This window comes from Trachypithecus francoisi, unplaced genomic scaffold (genome assembly GCF_009764315.1).
Source record: "Trachypithecus francoisi isolate TF-2019V2 unplaced genomic scaffold, Tfra_2.0 Lachesis_group14, whole genome shotgun sequence".
NCBI classification, from domain to species: domain Eukaryota; kingdom Metazoa; phylum Chordata; class Mammalia; order Primates; family Cercopithecidae; genus Trachypithecus; species Trachypithecus francoisi.
Window position 1 is genome coordinate 61,218,083 of NW_022681459.1, and position 12,320 is coordinate 61,230,402.

The 12,320-nt window shown below is 41.9% G+C and overlaps 2 protein-coding genes across 7 annotated transcripts in view; one reads left to right on the forward strand and one right to left on the reverse strand.

Moving 5' to 3' along the window:
- XPNPEP3 (X-prolyl aminopeptidase 3) overlaps positions 1 to 12,320 on the reverse strand; it is a 69,333-nt gene that overhangs the window by 56,450 nt on the left and 563 nt on the right. The window contains exon 1 of one of the 6 annotated variants that reach the window (XM_033233835.1): positions 8,332 to 8,359. The exons of 4 other annotated variants lie outside the window; for them this stretch is intronic. The gene's annotated coding sequence lies outside the window, so the exon portion shown is untranslated. Of the gene's footprint in view, positions 1 to 6,442; positions 6,877 to 8,331; positions 8,360 to 12,320 lie in introns of those variants that run through there. One more of the 6 variants, XM_033233834.1, reaches the window with a different exon arrangement.
- On the forward strand, positions 6,894 to 8,244 carry DNAJB7 (DnaJ heat shock protein family (Hsp40) member B7). Its single transcript, XM_033233841.1, has one exon. It carries the CDS (start codon positions 7,131 to 7,133, stop codon positions 8,061 to 8,063), a length of 933 nt encoding a protein of 310 aa, XP_033089732.1. The 5' UTR covers positions 6,894 to 7,130; the 3' UTR covers positions 8,064 to 8,244.

A 12,320-nucleotide genomic window follows, 5' to 3' on the forward strand; every position in this document is an offset into this window, starting at 1 on the left:
GGATGAAATGAAACAATAGATCTAAGAAGTCTTCATGGTATAAATACACTTATCCATCTCCAGCAGTTCGGATGCTTTAGAAAAATGCAAACTAGTATTTCCTTCCTTCTCTCCTTCAATATTCATTTATTTATTTTTAAGACAGAGTCTCACTCTGTCGCCCAGGCTGGAGTCAGTGGCTCAGCCTCCCAAGTAGCTGGGACTACAGGTATGTGCCACCAAGCCTGGTTAATTTTTTTTATTTTTGGTAGAGATGAGGTCTCACTATGTTGCCCAGGCTGGAAACCCACACCATTTTCTTTGTAATCATCTTAGAAACTATGATTTTTCTTTTTTTAAATCTTTTTAGAAGAAACTATCCTTTTTCTAAACAATCCTCTACAAACTTAATTGGAATTAACTTTTAAGACTCCTCTCTCCCAAATACATATATTATTATTCATAATTCATAGTCCTTACAGAAATTGTGTGTTCACAAAGAGATTGTACAGTATTGATGATTGTTGAGATCAAACAGAGGACCTAGTGAGCAGCAGGGGGGAGGGATAAGAGCAAAGATTACAAAGTCAAATAAACCTGAGTTTGAATCTCAGCTTCTCTGGGACTAACTGTGTGATCTTGTCCAGATTACTTCTCTGAGTCTGATTCTGTGTTTGTAAAACAATGATGATAATGCCTACTTCACGTGACAGTTAAAAATCTAATTCCTTAATTTAGAATGCAAAGCCTTCAAAGCTCTCTTATCTTCCTAATCTTTTCATCTCCCTCCAGCAGCACTAACGCTGGTGGAGTAGGCTGCTGCTGCACTGGTGAGTTCTCTCGTGATTTCTCTCTCTCCTCTTGCACCTTCTCCAATGCACGCTTGTGCACACATACTCATGCACACATACTCATGCACACATAGGATCTTCTGTAATCTCATTCAGGAGTGAAATTTCAGAATATAAAAAGCTAACTGATTCCTTTTTTTTCTTTTTTTTTTTTTGAGGCGGAGTCTCGCTCTGTTGCCCGGACTGGGGTGCAGTGGCCGGATCTCAGCTCACTGCAAGCTCCCCCTCCCGGGTTTACGCCATTCTCCTGCCTCAGCCTCCCGAGTAGCTGGGACTACAGGCGCCCGCCATCTCGCCCGGCTAGTTTTTGTATTTTTAGTAGAGATGGGGTTTCACCGTGTTAGCCAGGATGGTCTCGATCTCCTGACCTCGCGATCCGCCCGTCTCGGCCTCCCAAAGTGCTGGGATTACAGGCTTGAGCCACCGCACCCGGCCATACTGATTCCTTTTTCAATGCTCATATGAAATAATCCTAGCATATCCTTCTATTTTGGACCACTCTCAAGCAGAAGGAACTTAACTTTAATAAATTCAAAGCAAACAAGTGACACTTTAACAGGAGACATAAATTGAGATGTTTATTCCCAGTACATTTTTAAAAAGGTCTCAATAGCTGTTTACTTACATTAAACATCTTTTGCCCAAAGTCATATAATTAGTAGCAAAGCTGATGTGTTAAGCTCTATTTCAAAAATATCCAGTTCATTCATAAGTTTCAAACTCTTTTGCTTAGGAAACTTCGTGATTTGGATCCTGCTCCCTCATCTGACCTAATCCTCAAAAAACATTATTGCAGCCACACTAAGCTACTTGAAGAATCCCTGCTAAATCATTCTGTATCATAATAGCATTTGCATGAAAAAATACAGTTCTCTTAAAGTGGACACTGCCTGCTTATATGATTACACAAATTCTAAAAAAAATCAGCTCAAATAGCACTTCTGCAGGAGACTTCTCTTACTCTTCTCACACCTACTGCTTCTGTTTCAGATGTCTTCGCCAATGCTCCTATGGTTTCTATTTTAATACCTACTACACTTCACATAATTGCTAATTAGTTTGCCAGTCTACTATGAACAATCTTTGGAAAAAGAGATAACTTGTTACTTGACTTTATTTTCCCAGTGACTTGATTTGGAATGTATTTTGAAGTTAAAAGTCAATGAGTCTGGCTTCTGATTGGACATAAGAAATAAAGAAAAAAGAGGAATTAAGAATAATTCTTGATTTTTGACTTCAACAAGTGAATAAATGGTTGTACCATTTCATGAAACAGGAAAGCCTGAGATATTTATTGGAAATAAATTTAATGGAGAGGTCAAATGAGCAATCTTAATTTCAGGGAGAAAAGTCCCAGGCTAGATATAAAAATTAAGGTGTTATAAGCACACAGATAGCATCTAAAGCCCTGGGAATGGGTATTAACCAGGGAAACTGAACAAAGCCTGGCACTGTAATATTTTAGTGTGAGAAGGAGCACAGGAGAAAGGAGGAAAATAAGAAGAATGTGGTATTTAGGGCCAGGCGCAGTGGCTCATGCTTGTAATCCCGGCACGTTGGGAGGCTGAGGCAGGCAGATCACTTGAGGCCAGGAGTTCGGGACCAGCCTAGCCAACATGGCTAAACCCTGTCTCTACCCGCTATCCCCTACCCCCCACAAAAAAAGAGTGTGGTATTTAGGAAGTTAAACAAACAAGTGTTTTCAGAAGTGGGGAGGGCCAGGCCAGGCGCGCTGGCTCACGCTTGTAATCCCAGCACTTTGGGAGGCCGAGGTGGATGGATCACCTCAGGTCGGGAGTTCGAGACCAGCCTGACCAACATAGAGAAACCCCATCTCTACTAAAAATATAAAATTAGCCGGGCACGGTGGTGCATGCCTGTAATCCCAGCTACTTGGGAGGCTGAGGTAGAATGGCTTGAACCTGGGAGGTGAAGGTTGTGGTGAGCCGAGATCACACCATTGCACTCCAGCCTGGGCAACGGGAGTGAAACTCCATCTCAAAAAAAAAAAAGAAAGAAAAGAAAAGCAGGGAGGGCTCACAGTGTGGCCAGTGCTTCAAAATATAAGGAAGCCAAAAGGACGACCACTGGATATGGTAACATCAAAGTCACTGGAGACCCTGGCGATTTTAGCAGAGTAAAGAAGACAGAAGCCAGATTGGAGCGTCCCAAGGAGGGAATACGATGTAAGAAAGCAAAGACACTGAGACAATACTCTGGATAAGTTTTGTTGTGAAGAGGCAGAGAAAATGGCACAGCAGATGGCTGGGAGGCAAAGGATCATCAAAGAGGGGGATAACGGCAGAAACAAGTGCTCGTCTTATAACTTTACACTCCACTGAAATTAGTTTTTTCAAACTATATGAATTTCTTAAGAGCAGAATTTCCTATTTTCTACCTTCTCTCTGTATCATAGTGTCAGAGGCGTTCGAACCAGAGCAACTCCATCTTCAGTAGGGGTCTGGTAAAATAAGGCTAAGACCTGCTAGGCTACATTCCCAGTTTAAGTTAAGGCAGTCTTACACACAGAAGGAAATAGGAGGTCGGCACAAAATGCAGGACATAAAAACCTCGCTAATAAAACAGGTAAGTTATAGTAAAGAAGCTGGCCGGCTGGGCGCAGTGGCTCATGCCTGTAATCCCAGAACTTTGGGAGGCTGAGGCAGGCGGGTCACCTGAAGTCAGGAGTTCGAGATCAGCCTGACCAACATGGAGAAATTCCCTCTCTACTAAAAATACAAAATTAGGCTGGGTGCAGTGGCTCATGCCTGTAATCCCAGCACTTTGGGAGGCTGAGGTGGGCGGATCACGAGGTCAGGAGATCGAGACCATCCTGGCGAACACAGTGAAACCCCGTCTCTACTAAAAATACAAAAAAAATTAGCCGGGCGTGGTGGCGGGCGCCTGTAGTCTCAGATTCTCGGGAGGCTGAGGCAGGAGAATGGCGTGAACCCGGGAGGTGACGGAGCTTGCAGTGAGCGGAGATCGCGCCACTGCACTCCAGCCTGGGAGACAGAGCAAGACTCTGTCTAAAAACAAGGTGGTACACGCCTGTAATCCCAGCTACTCAGGAGGCTGAGGCAGAAGAATGGCTTGAACCCAAGAGGTAGAGGTTGTGGTGAGCCAAGATCCCACCATTGCACTCCAGCCTGGGCCGTAAGAGTGAAACTCCGCCTCAAATAATAATAATAATAATAACAACAAAAAATAAGCCTGTAAAATTTAGACATTGCAAACATCTTCTCCTAGACTGTCACCTTCCTGTGAACTTTACCTGTGATATTCTTAGTAATAAAAATGTTAAAAAAAAAAAAAAAAAAAGCTGGCCAAAACCCACTAAAACTAAGACGGCAATGACAGTAACCTCTGATTATCCTCACTGCTACACTCCCACCAGCACCCTAAGAGTTTACAGATGCCACGGCAACATCAGGAAGTTACCCTATATGGTATAAAATGGGGAAGCATGAATAATCCACTTTCTGTTTAGGATATAATCAAGAAATAACCATAAAAATGGGCAACCAGCAGCCCTTGGGGCTGCTCTGCCTATGGAGTAGCCATTCTTTATTCCTTTACTTTCTTAATAAACTTGCTTTAACTTTACTCTGTGGATTCCACCGAAATTCTTTCTTGCACGAGATCCAAGAACCATCTCTTGGAGTCTGGATTGGGACCCCTTTCCAGTAACAGTAGGTTCTTAATACCTGTTTGTGGAATGCCTAGAACCTAAACTCTTTAAGTCCTGGTTTGAGAAATGCAGTAGAGTGGAATGAGGAGAACCTGGAATTAGACTCAAGTTTAAAAATCAGGTTTTTCACTAACAAGCTACGTAGCCTTAGACAAATTATCTCTCAGAAAGTCTGTTTTCATATGGGCATAAAATACTTATTTTGCTAGAATGCTGTGTCAGTGAAATGAGCACTTGCTGCAGTGTGACTCAGAGGGTACCCAAAAATGTTCAACATTATTATTATTATTTTTTTTTTTGAGACGGAGTCTGGCTCTGCCGCCCAGGCTGGAGTGCAGTGGCCAGATCTCAGCTCACTGCAAGCTCCGCCTCCTGGGTTCACGCCATTCTCCTGCCTCAGCCTCCCGAGTAGCTGGGACTACAGGCGCCCGCCACCTCGCCCGGCTAATTTTTTTGTATTTTTTAGTAGAGATGGGGTTTCACCGTGTTAGCCAGGATGGTCTCGATCTCCTGACCTCGTGATCCGCCCGTCTGGGCCTCCCAAAGTGCTAGGATTACAGGCTTGAGCCACCGCGCCCGGCCAGTGTTCAACATTATTAGTTACTATTTCCAATGGCAGGCAAATTATAATCATGGGTATGCCACACATAAGTACATGTAAGTACATATACTGGAGAGAATTTAAATGGAGTTTTAAGCATTTCACAATACCTCTCAAAAACAAGTATATAAAAAAATTAACGTAAAGCAAAAAAATATTCAGACCTGACAAATGGTCTTGAAAGACTAGAAACATACACTGCAGTTTTAGATTTCATTATAGTATCATTTAAGTGAGGGGTTATAAATGTGATGGAAAATAAAACAAACACAACGTAGAGGAGGAAAAACAAAGATCATTATAGGGAATTTTCAGAGACAATAAAATGAGCCAGGTATAGAATATAAGTTCTTTAAATTTGGTCTAGACTACTGGTATTTAGCCCCAAAGAAATCACCTTTGGTCTGTTTCTACCTGGGCTTTTTTTTTTTTTTTTTTTTTGTTTTTTTTTTGAGATGGAGTCTCGCTCTGTCGCCCAGGCTGGAGTGCAGTGGCCGATCTCAGCTCACTGCAAGCTCCGCCTCCGGGTTTACGCCATTCTCCTGCCTCAGCCTCCCGATAGCTGGGACTACAGGCGCCCGCCACCTCACCCGTAGTTTTGTATTTTTTAGTAGAGACGGGGTTTCACTGTGTTAGCAGGACTCGATCTCCTGACCTCGGATCCGCCCGTCTCGGCCTCCCAGAGTGCTGGGATTACAGCTTGAGCCACCACGCCCGGCCTACCTGGGCTCTTGAATTCTACTTTCCCATACATGACTGAATTTCTAAATAGTAACCACTGATCCACCACAAATGTAAATCACATCATTAAACTTGCATATTCCCCACTCCCCACAAAGGCTTCCCACTGTACTTGAAATCAAGTGCTAGCTTTAAGTGCAACAGTCCTAACTGGCAACAACCAAAACATCCATCGACATGGCCTGTGGCTACCAGATTAGATCATTATGTGGCTGACTCTCACATAGGTCTCAGCAATAATCTTCTGAGGCTTCTCCTCAGGAGCCTTCTAAAACCAGTCTAAAGTAGCGCTCTCCCCCAGCACATTGTTCTTTATTTTTTTTGGAGCACATATCACATTATCTCAAACTATTTTATTTGTTCTATTATTTGTATTCTATTATAATGTAAGCACCAGGAAAACTGGTGTCTTTTGTTCAATACTGTTATCACCAGTGGCTAAAACGGTGCCTGGCACAAAGTAGACATTCAATAATTATATAGTGAATACATAAACACACAACTTTCCAAATCTTTAATTACATGTTGTATAGAGTAAACCTTGGGTGGACAAAATACTATAATCTCAAAATGACTTACCACTGGCATGCAGTAAGTTAACTTATCAGGCTACTTCCTCCAAAAGGCTTTCATTGACAACCCCAGCCTGAGCTGTCTCTCATATAACTCTTTAGCATCCAGTACTTCCTCTCATCATAACTCTTATTATATTGTAACTGAGTTACTTGGTTTTATCTCCCACTGAACTGTCTCTTGACTGAAATAAATATGTCAACTGCTTGAGTACTTTTTTCACACGTAAGTCACTACTTCATTTTTCTAAACCAAAGCATGGAAGAGCTGGGAAGTAATTAAGGCCCAGTAATCCAGAGGTCATACTATGCAAGGGATATGCTGTGTCTATTAGCAACAGGTTCCATTTGCTTACGAGGCACTGCCTGAAGCTTCCAGGGAAATATATAGGGGAAACAGTCCAGAGGATTCAGGATGGTCTGGTATGACTCTGGACTAGCTCTATCTGGACGGCCTAGTCCCTACACTGACCCCAGAATGACACCATAATGCAGCCCTCTCTGACATATTTGTAACTCTGCTTGCCACATAATCAGTATCCTCATCTCCTAGCGCATGGTAATAACATTGTCTTTAATATAAAGATGTACCTATTTGTAGTCACTACCTCTATCACCACCACCAGCAGAGCCTGAGCTGAGGAAACCACGGTTCTCAATACCCAGCACACCCACTTCCAATTATCTGTTAAAACATGGTGGATTACTATGACGTTCTAGGAGTGCAAAGGTATGCTTCACCTGAGGACATTAAAAAAGCTTATCATAAAGTGGCACTTAAATGGCACCCTGATAAAAATCCAGAAAATAAAGAAGCAGCAGAGAGAAAATTCAAAGAAGTAGCTGAGGCATACAAGGTATTATCAAATGATGAAAAACGGGACATTTATGATAAATATGGCAAAGAAGGATTAAATGGAGGTGGAAGTCATTTTGATGATGAATGTCAGTATGGCTTCACATTCCATAAGCCAGATGATGTTTTTAAAGAAATTTTTCATGAAAGGGATCCATTTTCTTTTCACTTCTTTGAAGACTTGCTTGAGGACCTGTTAAATCATCCAAAAAGCTCCTATGGAAACGGAAACAGAGACGCAGGATCCTTTTTCTCTACCTCCAGTGAATATCCAATTTTTGAGAAATGTTCTTCATATGATACAGGATATACATCACAGGGTTCACGGGGGCATGAAGGCCTTACTTCTTTCTCTTCCCTGGCTTTTGATGATAGTGGAATGGACAACTACATATCTATTACAACTTCAGACAAAATTGTTAATGGCAGAAATATTAATACAAAGAAAATTATTGAAAGTCATCAAGAAAGAGAAGCTGAAGATAATGGAGAGTTGACCTTTTTTCTTGTAAATAGTGTGGCCAATGAAGAGGGCTTTGCAGAAGGATGCAGCTGGAGAAGACAGTCATTGAACAACAACTATTCACCAAAGTCTCACAGCTCCAAACATGTATCTCAACGTACTTTTGTGGACAATGATGAGGGAGGTATATCTTGGGTTACCAGCAACCGGGATCCCCCTATTTTCTCAGCAGGAGTCAAAGAGGGTGGTAAGAAGAAAAAAAAGAAGCGTAAAGAGGTGCGAAAGAAGTCTACCAAAAGGAATTGTTAAATTGACTCTTCAAACATAACATTTGAACACAATTGTGTGTGTTTTGGTTAATCACAAATTTTGTAGATAACACTTGTTTAATACTAAGAGCTTTTCAACACTCTTAGCAGGATTGTGGACATTTGGTTAATAGTTGTTTGGATTGGGTATGTCAGAAAAGGATGAGTTTGTTGTGACAGTTGGTGCTATTAAGAATTTGCCTGGGTAATATAGTGAGATCTTGTCTCTACACAAAATTTAAAAATTAGCCAAGTGTGGTGGCACGCACCTTGTAGTCCCAGCTACTCAGGAAGCTGGTAGGACTGCTTGAGCCTGGGAGACATAGGTTGCAGTGCACTGAGATCACGCCACTGCACTCCAGCCTGGGCGACAAAGTGAGACCCTGTCTAAAAAAAAAAGGAATTTGGAAAACTGCAAAGAGTTTTTTACTTCAGAATTTTTCTTTAGTACAGTGTATAGCCTATTTTATTTCTTTTTTTTTTTTTTTTTTTTTTTTTTTTTTTTTTTCTTTTTTTTGAGACGGAGTCTCGCTCTGTCGCCCGGGCTGGAGTGCAGTGGCCGGATCTCAGCTCACTGCAAGCTCCGCCTCCCGGGTTCACGCCATTCTCCTGCCTCAGCCTCCCGGTAGCTGGGACTACAGGCACCCGCCACCTCGCCCGGCTAGTTTTTTGTATTTTTTTTAGTAGAGACGGGGTTTCACCGGGTTAGCCAGGATGGTCTCGATCTCCTGACCTCGTGATCCGCCCACCTCGGCCTCCCAAAGTACTGGGATTACAGGCTTGAGCCACCGCGCCCGGCCTCTATTTTATTTCTTTAATTAAAACCACTATACACATTTCTGAAACATGCATAACATTAGGAGACAAGAAGGTATTAAGACACACAGGTTCAGACTATATAATTATTCATGAAATGGCTTTTTTCCAATGGAGGTACAGTATTTGATGCATAACTTAAAGGTACTACACATTAAAAATTAAAGTATAAAGTATTTTAAGTTAAAAATAGACTTAGTTGGGTGCAGTGGCTCACACCTGTAATCCCAGCATCTTGGGAGGCCCAGGAAGGAGGGTTTCTTGAGGTCAGAATTTCACAACAGTCTGGGTAACATAAAGAGACCTGTCCTCTATGAAAAAAATTTTTAAAAACTTTAGCTGGGTGTGGTAGTGTGTGCCTGTAGTCCTAGCTACTCAGGAGGCTGAGGTGGGAGGATTGCTTGAGCCCAGGAGTTTGAGATTGTAGGGAGCTATGATATTGCCACTGCACTCCAGCTGACAGAGTGTGACCCTGTCTCTAAAGAAAAACAATAAAAAATTTAAAAAATTAAAAAATGGGTAACATTGTAAATTTTATGTAGTATATTTTGCCACTTTTTTTTTTAAGGCCAGTCTTACCCTGAATTCCTCAGAGCAGTCTGTATGGTAGGCCATCAGTGAATCACTCCAGATAGGAAACTTTCTATTTTTGTTTAGAGTTTGTACACAAAATCTACAAATACATTACATTGAAATACCACCTATAGCCATTTTAATTTAGTCATGTTGGGAGAAAAACAGATGGGTTACAAATATACCCGATATCGAGCAAATGGTTTGAGTTACGTCTCACAGCACTAAAACTTATTCACCTTTGGCCAAATACAAATACAAAATTGGAAAAAAATGATAATATCTGCTATTTTTAAAAGACAGTTATAGTCAAGAGCTTGTGTTTTGTATCGGCATTTGATTTTTAGTGGGCAGATGGGAGAAGGAAAGGTTATTTATTCTACAGAAGAGACTGGGGACAATTCATATTAAAAGTTTATTTTCAGAAAATAAAATAATAAAAGCCCAGGGTATTTTAAATGCTTCTTATATAAGATGCGATATTTAGTAAAGTTTATCTGTTATCATGTATGTGGTAGTAAAGTTGAAAAAAATTGCAATTTTCCAAAAACTAAAGCAAAAATCAGTGTCTCAGAAAATTTAAGAATGTAATGACATGCCCTGTAGTCCATTTCTTCACTCTTAACAGAAAACCAAAAATTCAGATTTAATCATCTTACTCAATAGCTTCAAATTCCTCAAAGTTTTCCCACCATCTAAAGGAAAAAGCTAATTGTTTCTTAACATAATATACAAGGCCCTCCATGAGCCAGCCACCAGCTTTTTCCCAACTTGATTTCCTGTCAGCTTCTCGTGCCCATCTTATGCTCTAGCTCAACTTTTTCCAAAATCTGTTCCAGGGATAACAGTTCAAGACTTATCACAGAAAAGGGGTCCATGGTCAAATACATTTTTACACATTCTGCAAATTACTGAACACATCTCTTAGAAACCTAGACTATTAGGCCGGGCGCGGTGGCTCAAGCCTGTAATCCCAGCACTTTGGGAGGCCGAGACGGGCGGATCACGAGGTCAGGAGATCGAGACCATCCTGGCTAACATGGTGAAACCCCGTCTCTACTAAAAAATACAAAAAACTAGCCGGGCAATGTGGTGGGCGCCTGTAGTCCCAGCTACTCGGGAGCCTGAGGCAGGAGAATGGCATGAACCCGGGAGGCAGAGCTTGCAGTGAGCTGAGATCCGGCCACTGCACTCCAGGCCCGGCGACAGAGTGAGACTCTGTCTCAAAAAAAAAAAAAAGAAACCTAGACTATTAAGGGCTGGGTGCAGTGGCTCACACTTACAATCTCAACACTTTGAGAAGAAGCTGAGGTGGGAGGATCACTTGATCCTAGTTCAAGTTTACCCTGGTAAACATGGTGAGACCCCATCTCCAAAAAAAGATTTGAACTATTATGTACATTATGAAATGCAGCATTCCCCAAAAGTATTTGATCACAGAATCATTTTCGTGTAATGCCTACTATTTTGTCTAAGAACGTATTTCAAAAAAGCTTTTCCTAAACCGGGGCGGTGGCTCACGCCTGTAATCCCAGCACCTTGAGAGGCCGAGGCCGGCGGATAATCCGAGGTCAGGAGTTTAAGACTAGTCTGGCCAACATGATGAAACCCTGTTTCTACTAAAAATACATAAATTAGCCAGGCATGGTGGCGGGCACCTGTAATCCCAGCTACTCGGGAGGCTGAGGCAGGAGAATCGCTTGAACTCCGGAGGTACAGGTTGCAGTGAGCCAAGAGATCGCGCCATTGCACTCGGGCCTGGGCAAGAGTCAGACTCTGTCTTTAAAAAAAAAAACAAAAAACAAAAACTTCTCCAGCCATACTACATGATTGCAATGCTTAGTGTTGGCCATTCCTTTTCAGAGTTCTGTGCCTTTACAAGCGTTCCTTCTGGTAGTATGGCTCTTTTAGTCATGTTGGTGAGAGCCTTTCAAATAAAAGCAAATTCCAGGCCGGACGCGGTGGCTCAGAGAGGAGGGTGGATCGCTTGAGGCCAGGAGTTCGAGATCCGTTTGGCCAACATGGCAAAACCTGGTCTCTACTACAATTACGAAAATTAGCCGGGCGTGGTGGCACGTGCCTATAATCCCAGCAACCTCGGGAGGCTGAGGCACGAGAATTGCTTGACCCCAGGAGGCAGAGGATGCAAATGAGCAGAGATTGCCACTGCACTCCAGTCTGAGCGACAGAATGAGGGCCTGTCTCAAAAAAAGACTGAACAATTGCACTTCTTTCTTTTCACCTAATCCCACGGAGAGTTACGTCTTTCTGAAGCTTTACTATGAGAACTGAAGAACAAGTTCTGTGCACTGGACAATAACTTTTTATTTTTTATAGTAAGAAGTCGATGTAATTAACATTCCATTTTAAATGAATTCAAATATATCAACATAAACATATGCCAAGACATAGCTTTGATGTCAAATACCATACGTGCTGGTTCACACATTGTTTATATATTGGCCCAAAAAACTGAAATACAATCCAATGGCAGATCCGCCTGCAAGGAAGGTGATTCAATTTTCACTGATTAAGCTTTATGTTCATCAGATTAATTGCTCGCAATAAAGGACACCCTACAAAAAATTATTCTCCTTAATCCTTCGTCTTGTCTTTACAAACAGGACTTTCAGACACAGAATGCCCCAGGAGTATTTCCAAACAGTTACCTTTCCTAAGAGGAGCTGCTTAAATAATTTGTGTTACTAAGACATGCTTCGTGTATATTCTGGGGCAAGCTCTCATGCCTAACAGAAACAAGAGCTACTTGATGTGAGACACTTTGTCACTTATATCACTTATTTGTGATAATTGCCACAACTTCGGAATCCGAGTAACTTGGAAGACAGCCCCTCTGGGGGATGGCACA